Consider the following 17679-nt stretch of genomic DNA (forward strand, 5'->3'; position numbering starts at 1 on the left):
CATCTGCTGATATGATGCTTCCTAGATATTTATACTGGTTGCAGCCTTTTATAACGGCGTTTTCAAGCCTCAGATCTGTGGTATTTCCTCCAATTTTTAAATATTCTGTTTTGCTTATGTTTACAGTAAGCCCCCATTTGGCATATTCCTCAAATAATTTTCGATTCATATAATTTATATCTTCCTCATCGGTTGCAACCACCACCTGATCATCTGCAAATAACAATGTATACAGAGTTTCTTGTCCCACTTCGATGCCCATAAATCTACATTTATTTCTCCAATTCCTCAATGCTTCTTGGACGTATATTTTAAAGAGTGTCGGTGACAAACAGCATCCTTGCTTTAGGCATTTAGTGACTTTAAATTCATTTGAGGTTATGGTTCCAATTTTTACACAACTAACTGCATTTTCGTACAATTTATATATCGCTCGGATATACGTCGAATCCAATCCGGACCTTTCGAGGACCTCAAAAATTTTCTTTAACGGGACACTATCATATGCTTTCTCAAGGTCTATAAATACCAAATGGGTCTCTCTACTTCTTTCGACACGCTTTTCAATTATTTGTCGTAGGATAAATATATTATCAAGGCAGGATCTCCCGGTACGAAAGCCGCTTTGTTCTTCAATATCTTGTATCTGTCTTTCAACCCTCTTCTTTAATATTCTACCGTACAACCGGCCCACAGAGCTTGTCACACTAATACCTCTATAATTGGAACAGTCTCTTTTATTCCCTCTCTTATATATGGAGCTTATATATGATTTATTCCAATCTTTAGGAATTTTCTGGTCTCCACACATACATTTATTGAAAAGGTCTACTAATAATTCTAAAAGTGCAGTCGGCCCATATTTAACCAGCTCTATGGGAATGTCTCCAGGCCCGGCGGCTTTTCCGTTTTTAACCTCTTTTAAGGTTTCCGTCAATTCAGATAATGTTATTATAGGGATTTCCTGTCTTTCGTCTCTGTTGTCTATTAATTCCCTTATCTTTTCCCATCTGTACTCTACTCTATCCTCTTTCAGCAGTTTCGTATAATATTCTTCCCATTTATTTAACTTTATGACAGAAATGTTGTCTTCACTTTTCTCATTTTTCCTAAACTGCTTTAATGTTTTCCAAGCTTGTGCCACTTTTGTTCCACCCATAAATCTGTCCAGTTCATCACACTTAGCCTCCCAGTTTATATTTTTCACCTTATCCACGTCCTTTTTAACTTCACTATTCCATTTAGCGTATATTTCTCTGTCTTGAGGGTCTTTGGATTGAAGCCATGTGTGATATGCTTGTTTTTTCTTGAGAACTTTCTCTTCTAGTTCCGTTGACAACCATTCAGGTTTACCTTTTTTCCGATTTTCAACTTTTCCCAGTGCTTCATTTGCCGCTTCATGAATATATTTTTTAATTACCTCATACAGACTTTCAGGGTCTAAGTCCTTTGTTTCTATATTTTTTATTTTCTGAGCTATTCTAATTTTATATAAGAACTTTGTCAAATCTTGTTTAAAGCTTTCCAGGTTATATTTTATGTTTTCTATGGTTGTTCCTATGTCTGTTACTTCATCATTTTTGTGACTTGATTGTTCTCTCTTAAATGTCACCATTACTTTTGCAATAATCATATGGTGGTCACTTCCACATTCGTTTTTAGTTTAGAATCTTTACGCTGAATGAAATAGTCAATTATTGATTTTAAATTCCTGGTAGGCTGCGTCCATGTAAATTTGTGTATATTCTTATGGGGGAAGAAACCATTTAATATTTTCAAAGAATGTGCCTCGCAAAAATCTATTAATCTTTGACCATTGTCGTTCAGAATGTCTTCTCCATATCTCCCTATTATTTCCCTGTTGGAGCTCTTTCCAGTTCTTGCATTAAGATCACCTAAAATCCAAATTTCTTTCTTGTTATTAATTGTGGCTAGAACAGTTGTTAACTTGTTAAAGTACTTTTCCTTGCTGTCAATCCTTGAGTCATCCGTCGGTGCATATGTTCCAATTACCACTATTTCATGGCCATTTTTCTTAATTTCCATGAGGATAATTCTTTCATCTATTTTTTGCCATGATTTAATACATTTTTTCAGTTTCTGATGTATTGCTATAGACACTCCCCTTTTAGCTCGTTCGCTCTTTTCTACGCCACTATAGAAATGCAGGTATTCGTTTATCTTTTCATTTCCTCTTTCTTTTTTCTTTACTTCAGTTAATACACAGATGTCTAGTTTCATTTTAATCAGTTCACGGAAGACCTTTTCCTGTTTTGTCCTTATTCCTTGTATGTTCCAAGCACCCAAATTCATAATCCATTTTCTTTGCGAATTTCGTTTATAGTTTAATCCGTCCGAATTCCAAGGCTTTTTGCTGAAATTTTTAACATTTGATTATTTTTTCCGAGTATCGAGGAGTTGGCCCGATGCCTCAACCCCCAACTTGGAGGACCAGGGTTTTAAATCAGAGTATCCTTCTCTTAGATAAGTTGCCTTCTCTACGGCTTAGGAGTCCTATCTATCCCACCTGTTGGTCCGCGGGTGGTATTTTATTTCCCACCTACCCGCCGGCCTAGCTGCAAACAGGCCGGTGAGGGCATTCCCCTATCCGCCACCTGGGGACGCGCTCTTTAGGGTTACAGGTTCCCCCGAGAGTGTGTCTATTTATAATCTAAGAAAATTAGCTTTGCCTAAGTAAGTTATTGGTTGGAAAACCTGGACCAGTGCATAGCATCACAGAATTACCGTGTATCGCTATAGTTCTAAGTGGTTCTTTTGTTCAACAACAGATTGTTACCTCTTTCTCCAAGGCTAACATGACATAAAAGCTAGTAAATACAAAGAATAAATTAAACCAATTTAAGCTTAATTTTTGTTACAATATATTGAGAAGTCTCCTTTGCTTTATCGAATGGTAATTTATTTTGGATAAAAATAGGAATAAATCTTCTCTTAGATAGGTATACAGGTTTCTTGAACCCTCTTTATTTCTTCAGTCTTTTCTTCCAGAGGGAGTGTACTGGGCATCGAGATGTCGTGTATGGTCTGCCTCGAAAAATCTCTGTTTCTAATAATTTCCTTTAATTCATGCATAGGTCTTATGCATATTCCTATAATTTGGTCGATCCATCTTGTTGGAAATCTTTCTCGTTACCTTTGACCTTCTACTTTTTCTTGGATAATAAGTCTTTTCCACAATTTCTTGGACACAGAATTGGTTAATTAAGACACTTTTTTCTGAAGAAGCTAATATTTCAGATCAAGTTGACTATACTTTGCAAAAATTGAAAAACATTATCGTGTTTTATATTTTATTATAATAATATGAATATTTGACTATATGTGGTTGTAATATACTAAATAACATAGAAGAAATGACACAAAAGAACAAAGAAAAATATACGAAAATTGTGTTTTGTAGCTATATTTGGCATTTGATCATCATACAATAAATTATAAAGATCTAATTTTTGATGATACACAGTATTAAAATGTTAATATTTGGTTGTCCAGCATGGAACCAGGAAGTCCATACACAAATAGTTAAACGTATAGGACATGTCCGTGAAAAGAACGGCTCCACACCTAAATCGCCACCTTAGGCTTTGTCTCTGCGGTACTGCTTTACTTGGTTTATCTCCTGATCAGAAGTTTTAGATATACTTGAGACCGTCCCCGCGCTACACTGCTCTCCTCTTACTCCTAGACACCGAAGTAATCGACTGACTTGGCGCAGAGCTAAGAAGAAACATAATTAACACCTTGACTGGTAGTAAAATGTACTGTAGTGCTGTAGTAAAATGGGTCAAACCGTCGCATATTGCGGTAGCGACAAAAATGGTATTTGTACGTCGTTTTAAGACACGTGCCGCACATAAACAAAAATTTATTGTTAGAATTGTTGCGTTATTGTTCTATTATGCATCACAGACCCCAAGAGGCATATGTCATTGCAATTCGTTTCAACTTGTTTGTGCTTGTCGCTGTATATATTTAGTTTCAGTTTATTGTAGTTCATTGAATTGTGCAGTACTTGTTTAAATGTCAAAAAGGGCAAGATATAGGGGTTGACATAGTGAAACAAAAGGTGATATAAGTTGCAAATGAGCAAACAATCAGTGATCATAAAAACTTTGGAGAGAAACAAATTATATTTTAAATAAATTACATGATAATACAGGGTTGATTGAAAGTCATATTATCTCGATATGGAGAATTAGCAGACAGCAAGCAACTCAATCTTCATCTGATACCGACAGTAACAAAGATCTTTTTGACAGTGACGATTTATTGCTAGATAAAAATTATTTTCCTAAATCTTCTTTATGCTCCTATTTAAATTCTTCTATTAATAGTGATGACGAAATTATTACTACACCATATAAGCATGTTCCATTAGATAATAATGAACAGAGTGCTGAGAATAGTGATAGTGATGAATGGTGTGATTTAGAAGAAGATGTAGATGGTGACGATTTTGTAGTAAGAAAGAATACATTAGTTGGTAATGTCCAGAAACTAATGGGCGTTTTTAGTCATTTCGTAACTGATAAAATATTGGATATTATTGTTAATGAAACAAACATTTAGGCTGTTCAAAAGTATGCGACACTCAAGAAAATCCAGGTTAAATTTATGGACAGTCACAAACAAAACTGAATTAAGAGCCTTCCTAGGGGTAATAATTGCAATGGGTCTTTGTTTTGTGTAAAACTTAAAAAGTCGCTGATTAAATGAAATTAGATTAATAATAGAGAAAAAATCGTCGGCTTAGTGACACAAAAATGTATCTCAAAAATGACTACTTTTCAGAAGAGCTTTTTTAAGGTTTTAAAAAAAAATGATTTGCATTTTGTAATGTCCTGTAGTTTATTCTCAACTTTTTTGTTCCGAATTATTAATCTTAGAAATGTATTATTTACAGTAATATAATCATACGCAACAATGTATAATTTGTGTTTTCAAAATATCAACAATTAGATAAAGTAGCGGAGATACATTTTTGTGTCCCTAACTGAAAAGTCTATTATTATAGGGACTTACGTAGGTATACTGTATCCAGAAATTTAGTGTCTCATTATAAAAGTTATTTTAATAACAGCTGTAAAACTGAATAATCCCTTGTAAGTACTCTATTGTTGTATAATTATCACAGCTATCCAAGCTGACAGGACCGGCATATAGCCAAGTCAATTGTAGGTTAGTACATATAATCAGATCAAATATTATCATTCAAGCGTAATGTCAAAAAACTCTTTTTATAAACATACAAATTTCCCATAATTATTGTATTCTTTTATTAATCATTATTTTAAGTCTCAACGAAATAAAAGCGCCCAAAATTATGAAGATCTCAATTTAGTTAAATTGACGGGACCGGTGGTGGAAATTAATAAGTTTTGGGAAAACGGGTAATATCCCAAACACATTAGAACTGACAAACCCGTATATACAGTTATAATGAGTAAACGTTTAACTTAATTGACCTATTAACAAATTACTTGTTTATATAACTTTCTACCTGTTACTTATCGTTAATTGTTTTTTAATTTGAAGAGAGTTGTACGATGACAAACTAACACTTAAAAGTCTGCTTCGACGCAATTGGTTGTAAAGTCGTTTGAGTGTTCAGTTTGTGCAAAAAATTAGTTGAGTATTGTAATAAAAGTGTTTATTTTTTTAGAGTGTGTACACTTGCCGGTGAATCCACGTAGTCAAATTTACCTTTATTGTATGAAACAATGTGGCGTCCCTGGAGTCCAGAGGATAATAGGGCAATTCTGCCAGTTAATGAACCGGAAGCAAATCGACTAGGAGGTGATCTCATTCAAGTATTAGAACCTGAACAGCGCCAACGAATACATTTATCTACCGATGCAAAACAAATTATTGCTGTTTTTCAAACTCTTGTCGAAAAAAATATGGACAGTAACGAAGCCTTACATGAAACGGCAACTTTGACTAAAAAACCATTATCCACAGTCAGAAAAATTGTAACTAATCCTATTATACCAAGATTAATAAGACGGGATAACAGTATTTCTCGGAAGCTCGATCGTGCAGATGAAGATCTTATTCGTCGCAAAGTGTATGCCTTGTATGAAGAACAAATTGTACCCACACTAGATATATTAGTTGACAGGCTTCACGTCGACAACACTGAAATTAAGTGCGGTAGAACAACTGTTTGGAAGTGTTTGCAACGTATAGGGTTTAAATACAAAAAAGTAGATAAAAGACAGGTACTTATGGAATCCAATCGTTTACGGATATGGCGAATGGAATATTTAAACAAAATTAAACAGTGTCGTCGAGAGAATCGACCTATTATTTATTTAGATGAAACGTGGTTTGATACACACGATACGCCATCTAAAGGTTGGGTAGATAATAGTCAATCTTGCTCAACAAAAGCGCCTTCTAATAGAGAAAAAATAATAACAATATTCCATGCTGGATCAGACGATGGATGGGTTTCAAATGCCTTATCTCTATCAGCTAAAAACATCAGTGATTCATGTCTCGATTACCATGACAACACAACTTCCGATATATTTGAAGACTGGTTCAGAAATAAGTTAATACCCAACATACCCCCTAATAGTGTTGTAGTTATGGACAATGCAACATATCATAGCAGGCAATTAAATAAAATTCCCAGTTCAAGCGATACGAAAATAACAATACAGAATTACTTGTATGACAAAGATATTTATTTTCACGAAGATAATACTAAGAAGGATTTATTGGACATTTTAAAAAGTTTCGCATTGAAAAAAGAATACTTTTGTGATAATTATGCCGAAAACATGGGTCATACGATTTTAAGACTTCCACCATATTACTGTGTATTTAACCCAATCGAACATATGTGGCATCAACTTAAGTCAAGAGTTCGAAGAAATAATACTTCGCCACATTTAAATGCATCTGTCCTGCATTTAATTGAAAAGGAAGTACTCAAAATTGATGCGAATAGTTGGAAAAATGCAGTCTCATATGTTATGAAAGCTGAGAATTCATATTTTCCTACATATAATATACAAAATATTATCATCAATTTAAAAGACGACAGTGATAGTGACACATATTTAACATAATATCTATGTGATGTAATATTTATACTCGTTTTGTGTGTGTGTGTGTGTGTGTGTGTGTGTGTGTGTGTGTGTGTGTGTGTGTGTGTGTGTGTGTGTGTGTGTGTGTGTGTGTGTTTTGTGTTTTATTGGCACTGGTTTTCACAACCAACTGGCCAGTCAATTTCATAATGATTTTTTTAGACTATAACTTATCACTAACTCAGGGGAGTAATGTGTAGTCTCTGTGTTAAGTAAATGTCTTGTTACTTTAGTAAAGTCGACTTCATTGTCTTTACAAAGGGACGCTAATTGTATCCGAACGTTTGCGGTCCCTCAGGTGAGTACCGATTTACTCGTTTTAAAAGGTTCATATTTATTCATGTTGACATGTTATGTTTAACTTTTCCGTTTCGTGTCTGAAAAAGTTGGCAAAAAATGATAAATTTCTTTATTAATAATTTCACGAAAAAAAATTATTCTTCACTAAAAGTTGTGCATCACATAAAATTATTAATCAATAATATTATAAAATATTAAGTGGTAGATAGGGAAAATCATAATTATTAATTAATACTGAAGTGATTTTAAATTTAGATATACAAGAAAATGTTATTTTAAAATGTTTGTAGGTATTAAAAATTATGTCCAAGTTTAGATTCATCTCCTTCTAATAATTAAATAATCCATTTAAAGTAAAAAGTAAATAAAAAAATACTTTTGCATTTGTTGATTTTGTATATTGAATAAGTTATCAGTTTATGTATTTTTCCCTTAATTATCTAGATATTTATTTAAATTAAATATGTAATGTAAATGCCAAATAAAATATAAAATTCGTTAAGCCGGCCCTTTTTACTATTTACCTGAAGAGGCAAATCTCTTTATGGCGTCGACTTTATCAGCGGGATACTTTTAAATTCTGCATAAGTCAGTTCTTATAATTGTGAATATACTATACCATTTTATTTTAGAAAAGATTAATCTTAATCCTATTACAAAGTCATTTGTATTTGAGTAATATCGATAAATTTCGACAGATGAATATACTGAGTGGCAGGTATAATAATTAAAAGTACAATAGATTAAAATTTATTAACTTCTACCTTTTCCGAAAACTTAACCACGCCATTTAAATATAAATTACTTTGTAATAGGATTAAGACTAATCTTTTCTAAAATATAATGGTACCCACTTGTAATTCTTTGTTGCTGTAGCATTATAATCTAATTTCACAACTAAGGGTTGCCCAATTTACTAATAATAATAAAAATAATAATCATAATTCATTTTATAACTTTATATTTTTCTGAAGCTATTTTCTTGTGGCATTAAATACTATTTAAACGTCTCGATGGAAATAACCACAATATATTTATTAAAAAAGGGAACTTTATAAAATGTTTAGACAACGATTTCTGAATTAGAAGTCGAAACGTCAATAAAGTTTCTTTTTTTAATAAATATATTGTAGTTATTCCCATCGAGACGTTTATAACTTTATTTAAAATCATAAAATACTTTTTTTAATTAAACATAAACTTTTCCAAACAAAACATTTTTAAACAATAAATTTAATTATATCAATCACTTAGAACATTTGATTGATTGTCCTTACTGTTGGTGATTAACGACTTATAGAAGAGACGTTACTGCAAAGGAATAATGCCTTTATTGCACAGCTCTTCTAAATCCTTATATTTTTCCTCTTTTAATGGCCCTTGTCCTTCATATGCCGTTGTTAAGTTTGGCATGGAAAATTTCCTAGTTTCTTTTCTGATAACCTCAAAAGACCCGAAATTTTCATTTTCCTTGTTTTATATAAAAAATTAAATTATAAACGATAAGAAACATATATTTAAGCCAATTTATACTACTACCATTTATGTCCACTTTTTTGTTTTTTATTAGAATTGTGGCAAAAGCTTTCAAATCACAAATTTCTTCCTGTCCAATCTCGTGTACAGTGTATTTTGATTTCTTTGACGCCATTCTTACAATGGAGTACCGCCCAGTGAGGTCAAATATGTCCACATTTTTTTATGCTTTCTCAATAAGACCATGGACCGAGTCACACTCCATCATCGAATGAATAGTATAAAAAAAGCAATGGTCAATTTTTGGAATCTCTAATGTCTGAACAGCATAAAGCAACATAGCAGATACATTTACGTTGCGATTTTGGCCAACACACGTGTCACTTATTCTTATTCGTCACCAAAAAATATATCCTCACATTGTTCATTTCCTAAAATATAATACCTTAGGTTCACTGGTACGATACAGTCTGTGTATCGTGGTTCACTGGTAAAAACATGGGAGGCACTATCTGAATGTCACTTGTTCTGATGAGAGCGGTAAATTATGACTATGTGTTGTATCATCTCGTACCGATTTGTTAAGAGCTAACAAAACTAACTTGTTCCCTCTTGAATCCATTATTGTGTAATAAAAAAATTATAAAACAGTATTCTAACGATTATTATAACAATCTCGACAACAATAAACTTAAAACTTATTCACGTATTTACGTCTTCACAGTTGTTACAGAACTGGAAATGCAACGGACCACCCTGTTAAACATAAGAAACAAATTATCAAATCCACAGTTGCTGCCTGCAATCACCATTCAGTGCAATCAAATTTATGCCACAAAACGTAACTCAATATCAGCTTATTTATAGTTCGAAAACATAATATCACAGAAATGTAACAGCACTTACATTTCTGTGACACTAAAAGATTGCTAAGAAATGTAGTTACGAAAACTCCTTACTGGACTTTTAGGTGTTCGGAGAGATACAGTTTTGTGTCACTCAATAGAACTCACTAAAGTAAGTTCAATGGTGTAGATATTACAAAATATTACATTTAATGTAATATTTTGACTGTAAATAAAAGTAGCTAAAAAAGCAAAAAATATTCAATTGTGAATAAAGTACGAGAATTAACTAGCTTTACTCATTACTGTTATCTGTACAAAGAATCGACTTACCTTTTGAAATATTGATATATTCGTTGCCAGTGGATTAGCGTTGGTACCACGTCACGACGTTAAGGGGCGCCCGGCGCCGAGGCTCAATACAACCTGAACCAATACACTTGATGTTTTAAGTACGCTGTGTCGTCATGAAGTGTCGTTTTGAAATGGTCAGAAAGAACCCTCTGACCGCTAGGTGGTTTATGGGACAAATGGTTTATGCATCCCATAAATCAACGCTATTGTAATGCGCTTTTTGAATGGCGGCATAATTTCCAAATAACAAAAGAAAGTCAAATTCTTTGAACAAACTACATGTGTTTAAACCAGTTTAACCATGAGATTTTACTGAATAACAGGAAACATTAAAATATTGTTAAAGGGAATTTTAAAGTAAAGTCGTTAGAATATATCAATAAATTAGATCATATTATAGTACAGTAAAAGAAAGTAAAAAAATGTAAAAATATGAAAAAAAAATACTACATACTTTCCCAAACAGTCTCACTCAGGTACCACTTTTAAATTTATATTGGCCTAAAGATGATATATTTTATAATAAATTTATCGCAAAAGTTTTAACTCGAGACCGCTTGTTGCTTTTATTGCAACTTCTTCATTTTAAAAATAATGAGACATCTGATACCACTAATAGATTATGCAAAATAGAAAATTTAGTTACGAAGTTAATTCAAAATTTTCAAAGAATAATTGAACCTGACAACATTCTCGTTATAGATGAATCTATGGTACCTTTCAGAGGAAGACTCCATTTTCGTCAGTATATCTCCAACAAGACTCATACATATGGAGTGAAACTATACAAACTCTGGTCACCTTAAGGCTATACGTTTAATGTTTCAGTATTTACACAAAAAAAAATGAACAACAACCAGTTAATGTAGCACACTCTGAAGCAGATGTTCTAAAATTACTTCAGTATATCACAGATAAAGCTGGCAAAATGTTATTTGCTGATAACTTTTATTCAGGAATACCCATCATTAAAAGAATGTTAGCAGAAAATATGATATACTGTTGGACTCTAAGAGGAAACAGAAAAGGAATACCACCTATTTTTAACCAGTCCAAGAAGATGAAGCCAACAGAGGTAATTGGAAAAAATAAAGATTGACTAAGAATTATAATAATAATAACTAAGTGGATAAGAGTTAATAATTTGAAGTGGCCCAGACCATACTAAACAGTTGATTCCAACAGAAAAGCAGAATATACAAAAAGAGGATATTGTGAAACCGAAATATATAATTGATTACAATTCTGCAAATAAAGGCGTAGACTATTCTGACCAGATGTCATCTTACCATACATTGCTATTTTTTTAAGATTTTGCAATTTTTTTAGACAAGTAGTATTTGATATTTTACTCGGAACAGCTATTGTTAATAGTTTAATTATATTCAATATGTGCTCTCAAACAAAAATGAGCATTACAGAATTTGGACGTCAGTTAGCTTATAATTTAATACATTCACCTGAAGAAAAACCGCTTCCAAAAAATAATTCATACTTTTATCAAACCTAAAGAATCTGAAAGGAAATGACGAAAGCCGTATAGAGGCTGTCGTCAAGTACTAAAATCTCCAGGTTTAAATTATCGTGAACTGGATAAAAAAGTTCGTAGGATTATAACTTTTTGTTCCGATTTCCCTGGTCAACCTGGATACTGTTTGCCTTGTTTTAATAAGGCACATAATTATTAAGAAGAATCAGAAATTATCACTCAATTTTAAAATGCGTTTGTTCTATTTATTTTAATATAAAGTTAAAAGTGAAACTGGAACAAACTATGAAGTGGAGATATCTAGGAGTGGCTAGTATACCTGTTGAATACAAAGCACGTGGTGTTCGTGTGTATTAAGGTATAAAAAATGCTTATGAAAAGCTTAAAATTTTTATTTTAAAGAAGATCTTTTCGGAACTGAATCATTCCATCATCTGTTTACTAAAAGAGAGAGTAAAAATACCAATATTAAAAAACAAGTAAGTTAAAATTTAAATATATAGAAAGAACACGTTGGTTTTTTACTACTTACATAAAAAGTTGTTAAAAACATTGTATGGCCACATAAAAACATTGGAAGGACATCCGTATTAAAAAACAATCCTCATGGTATTTATAAAGGTAAATGCAATAGACTGTTAACTTGTTGATTAATAACAAGTGAAAATGGGGGCATCTTACACATGACCCCCTGTAGCTGGTGAGGTTTTATCGACTTACATTACCTCTGATCTGTGCTGGAGTCTTGGGCTAACTGATAGAAAGATGGTATGAAAAATCAGTTAGTACCCGTCAATGTCAAGTGGAATAATCTAGTAGGAGCAAAAGTCATTGTGCTTAAGTTTGTGAATAGGCCGTTTTTAGTGAAGAATTGTGTTTTGTGTGTAGTAGGATCAATAGCAATTTTTGGTATTTTAAAAAGGTGTGAGAATGTAAAACAATGAGTGACTGTGATGTAACTGTGACTTGGTATACCAGGGTAAGGCAAAATTTAAGTTAGGTAGTTGAAATTAATAAATAATTTTAAAGGCGATAAAAAGAAGGTTATTACCTAATTGTTTCCTTGTATGAAGTAAGTATAGATAAAAGTTGGTTTAAAATTTATGGAAGATGAATCGAGGAAAAAGAAATAAAAAAACAAGAAAGAAAAGTAAATAGGAGATGAATGTAAAGATGTAAGCTGGGGATACTGAAACTGATTGTGATAAGAGATTGATAGATGTAAAGTAAGTATTTATAAGAAAACCTGTGTGCTTATTTAGATGGTAGTTATTGGAGAGGATGGGAAAATGGATATTGGAAAAGGGGGATGTTAGTGTATTAATGGTGACAAGAATAGAGTTAAGTATGGCGGATTATATAGGGTGATATTAAGTTATGGGAAAATAGAAAGAAATGTAGAAGTAAGTAAAACTGGATGTGTAGTTAAAAGAAAGAAAGTTAGATCAGGAAAATAATTGTCGATGAAGTGGGACGAAGTTTCTGTTTCCAAATCCTCAAAAAGGTCAAGTTTGTGATAATCTCTACCTGGGATGTTATGAAGAAGAGAAATATCGTCTGGTACCTTGATTGTGTGATTGTGATATTTAAGATGATTGGAAAAAGAAGAAGTGTTCTCTAATTTAGAATGTTCCATGGCCCTGGTCACTAGAGATCTACAAGTTCTACCAATATAAGTGGCATCACAGTCAGAACACTGAAGTTTATAAACTCCACTGCGTTTACTGAAGTCAATAGAGTCCTTACTATTGCATAATGATTTACTCAATTTATTGTTAACTTTAAAGGAAATCTTAATATTTTCAACAGAATTTAGGATAGTATTTTTGATTGATTCGGAGAGTGTTGGACAGTGAAATGGTAATGAGAAGTAAGATGGGGAATCTGAAGTAATGTTAAAGTAAGCTGATTGTTGAAGCAATTTACCTGATATCATCCATAAACTCATTTATAAAAAGAAACGTAAATTGCACCTGATATCATCCATAAACTCATTTATAAAAAGAAACGTAAATTGCTTCAACAATCAGCTTACCCTAACATTACTTCAGATTCCCCATCTTACTTCTAATTACCATTTCACTATCCAACACTCTCCGAATCAATCAAAAACACTATCCTGAATTCTGTTGAAAATATTAAGATTTCCTTTAAAGTTAACAATAAATTGAGTAGATCATTATGCAATAGTAAGGACTCTATTGACTTCAGCAAACGCAGTGGAGTTTATAAACTTCAATGTTCTGACTGTGATGCTACTTATATTGGTAGAACTTGTAGATCTCTAGTAACCAGGGCGATGGAACATTCTAAGTTAGAGAACACTTCTTCTTTTTCCCATCATCTTAAATATCACAATCACACAATCAAGATACCAGACGATATTTCTCTTCTTCATAACATCCCAGGTAGAGATTATCTCAAACTTGACCTTTTTGAGGATTTGGAAATAGTCAAGGAAAAGAAAAATAGTCCCAATTGTGTTAATCGCCACACCAGCATCAACAGAGACTTCGTCCTACTTCATCGACACTTATTCTCCTGATCTAACTTTCTTTCTTTTAACTACACATCCAGTTTTACTTACTTCTACATTTCTTTCTATTTTCCCATAGCTTAATATCACCCTATATAATCCGCCATACTTAACTCTATTCTTGTCACCATTAATACACTAACATCCCCCTTTTCCAATATCCAATTTCCCATCCTCTCCAATAACTACCATCTAACTAATCACACAGGTTTTCTTATAAATACTCACTTTACATCTATCAATCTCTTATCACAATCAGTTTCAATATCCCCAGCTTACATCTTTACATTCATCTCCTATTTCCTTTTCTTTCTTGTTCTTCTATTTTTTTTTCCTCGATTCATCTTCCATAAATTTCAAACCAACTTTTATCTATACTTACTTCATACAAGGAAATAATTAGGTAATAACATTCTTTTTATCGCCTTTAAAATGATTTATTAATTTTAACTACCTAACTTAAATTTTGCCTTACCCTGGTATACCAAGTCACAGTTACATCACAGTCACTCATTGTTTTACATTTTCCCACCTTTTTAAAATACCAAAAATTGCTATTGATCCTACTACACACAAAACACAATTCTTCACTAAAAATGGCCTATTCACAAACTTAAGCACAATGACTTTTGCTCCTACTACATCATTCCACTTGACATTGACGGGTACTAACTGCTTTTTCATACCATCTTTCTATCAGTTAGCCCAAGACTCCAGCACAGATCAGAGGTAATGTAAGTCGATAAAACCTCACCAGCTACAGGGGGTCATGTAAGATGCCCCCATTTTCAGTTTTTATTAATCAACAAGTTAACAGTCTATTGCATTTACCTTTACAAATACCATGAGGATTGTTTTTTAATACGGATGTCCTTCCAATGTTTTTATGTGGCCATACAATGTTTTTATAACAACTTTTATAACAACTTTTTATGTAAGTAGTAAAAAACCAACGTGTTCTTTCTATATATTTAAAATTTAACTTACTTGTTTTTTAATATTGGTATTTTTACTCTCTCTTTTAGTAAACTGATGATGGAATGATTCAATTCCGAAAAGATCTTATTTAAAATAAAAATTTTAAGCTTTTAATAAGCATTTTTTATACCTTAATACACACGAACACCACGTGCTTAAAATAAGGTATTCTGTTTTTATAAACACGTTTAATTTTATTCAATTATCTCCAAGAAAGAGATTTATTTGTTTAGCTGTCTGTGCTACACCGGATGTGGGCGGCATCCTGTTTGAGAAGAAAGTAGAGTAATACTTCTATAATAGTTTTCTATATGTAATATATGCAAAAGGTATACTTCGGTGTACTTTAGGGCATGAAGTACTTACATGTACACACATGTCATAGGGGGTATGTGACGCACAGACAGAATAGACCACAACGTATCTCCGGGGGCATGTGACACAAGAAGTAGTATATTAAGTATTTAACCGCCGCAGTTAAGATTAACTCTTCGATTTTCACTTATTTTTAATTTATTTAAAAATTACGAAGTGATGCTTCATGTTCTACATATGTTTGCAGTTTGATTTCCTGTATAAAATTCTGACTATTGTAAGTGATTATTTATGATATATTGGTAATGTGATCTCTTGCCTATGACAAGTACTACGAACAATATTATGTTATTCCCTTTTCGTTGTTAGGAAATTCAATATTTTTAATTTTGCGTGTTTTTACAATTTGAATCTGTTAATGTTATGTGGTATTTAATTTTTTTTTTATTTAGAATATGGTAGTTTCTGTATTATAAAAACTGGGCATAATTTTTTTATAGTATATAATAAATTTTATTTTTTTAGGACGTCTTCCGTTTTGCAAGTGGTTTAAAAAATTTAGCAGGGCTATACAAGATTAAAATGGATTCTTTTAACCATGTAGATTATATTTTTGGAAAAGATGCTGAGACTTTGGTTTATCAACCTCTAATAAAATTTCTAAGTAACTACACAGAAAGGGATGCAAGATTAAGTTTTTATAAAAGTTTTTCCGTTATTAACCATACAGGCTCTTGAAATGGCTATTCAGCGAAAAATTTAAATAATACTTATGTTTAACTTTTTAGTATATATGGAAAATTGTGATCTTATATTATTTCAAAAGGAGATGAGCTTTATTATATAAAATAGAAGATAATAAAATTAATATTTATTTAAAATACAATGTAAATTTTGAGTTTATAGTTAAATTTTAAAATAAAGGGAAACTTGAGAATATACAGGTGTTATTATTTCATTCACATTGATACGTTCTTTAGAGAATACTGTTTTCATCGGGTTGATACTAAAAACTTATAAAATAAAAGCACATCCGCAGTCATCTCCAAACATGCTTGTGCATGTCTAGTAATTAGGTATTATATTCTTGGAGTCGATAACAATCTAAAAGGGTCCATGTTAGAGCCTATGTAACAAAATGTGGAAAAAGAAACACCTGTTCGGTATAAAAGTAATGAATAGAAATAAGGGAATTATTATAAAACTGCGCATATAAATGAAATAAAGAGGCTTTATGTATGAGAGTGACCACTATAATAGAAGACTTAAAGATGGAATCAGCCTATTTGCATGTATATACAAGACAGTAAAATATTAAACAAGATAAGAATAATTTAAGAAAATAAAAGTAACTCACAAAGAGTGAAGAATCCCTACTGAAAGTTTAGACTTGGGCCCTAGGGAAGTATATAGACTTCTCCAAGTTGTAACCTATATTATGAAAGAGAAATCCTTTGAATATCTAAAAAGAATAATAAAAGGGTACTAAAATAAAACTGGGGTGTAAGGTTGTGTTATAGAGGTAGCACCTTTTATCGGAACGACCACATCGAGCGTCATAGACGGGAGATGGTTCTTGATAACTGGTCCTCATAAGACAGCTAACTCTCACTTATGGCTCCACTTGCCACACCCCGGGCAACTGCATTGGTCTGCAGGCTAAACTAAGTGAGGGTAGCCAGATATGGGGAAAATTCCACCGAGCGATTGCCGGTATAAGCAATCCCACACTTACTGACGAACGGCTTCGGGCGGATAAGTTGGTAAGTGGAAGGGCACTCTTTTGTCCTTGTGCTAGCAATTGGCACCAAAGGCGAATGAATCAAGAAAATGGTCAACGGCATAAGGATGCAGAAGGCAAGGAGAAACCACTGCATTAAAGATCCAATTGGATATCTCTATGAGTACTAAACGAAAAAAGAAACTGATCATGGGAATCGAAGCCCAAGATCCGACAGGGGAGGAACAGACAAGGACTCCCAGGTCATTAACTGGCGAAACTCTTGTCAAACTTCGAAACAAGACAAACTAAAATTATCAAAAACAAAAATAGATACGTGGAACGTTAAAAGAATGTATCAACCTGGTAAAATGCATAACATCCTTCAGGAAATTTGAAGACTGAATATAAATATATTAGGAGTAAGCGAAACATGGTGGCCTAACTCAGGATATCTTTCAACAAAAACCGGTACCTTATATTATTCGGGAAACACTGATAACCAACATAGACGTGGAGTAGCAATTATTGTCGATACAGAGGTCAAC

General features: G+C 32.5%; 1 protein-coding gene across 1 annotated transcript in view; it reads left to right on the top strand.

The window, feature by feature from the left end:
* LOC140450175 (lipase 3-like) overlaps nt 1–16350 on the top strand; it is a 156806-nt gene extending 140456 nt beyond the window's left edge. Inside the window, exon 7 of the mRNA XM_072543629.1 lies at nt 15937–16350. Coding sequence (XP_072399730.1) covers nt 15937–16149 — 213 coding nt within the window. The 3' untranslated portion in view covers nt 16150–16350. The remainder of the gene's footprint in view (nt 1–15936) is intronic.
* The last annotated feature ends 1329 nt before the right edge of the window (nt 16351–17679 follow it).

The sequence above is a fragment of the Diabrotica undecimpunctata genome, chromosome 9, assembly GCF_040954645.1.
Source record: "Diabrotica undecimpunctata isolate CICGRU chromosome 9, icDiaUnde3, whole genome shotgun sequence".
Classification (NCBI taxonomy): domain Eukaryota; kingdom Metazoa; phylum Arthropoda; class Insecta; order Coleoptera; family Chrysomelidae; genus Diabrotica; species Diabrotica undecimpunctata.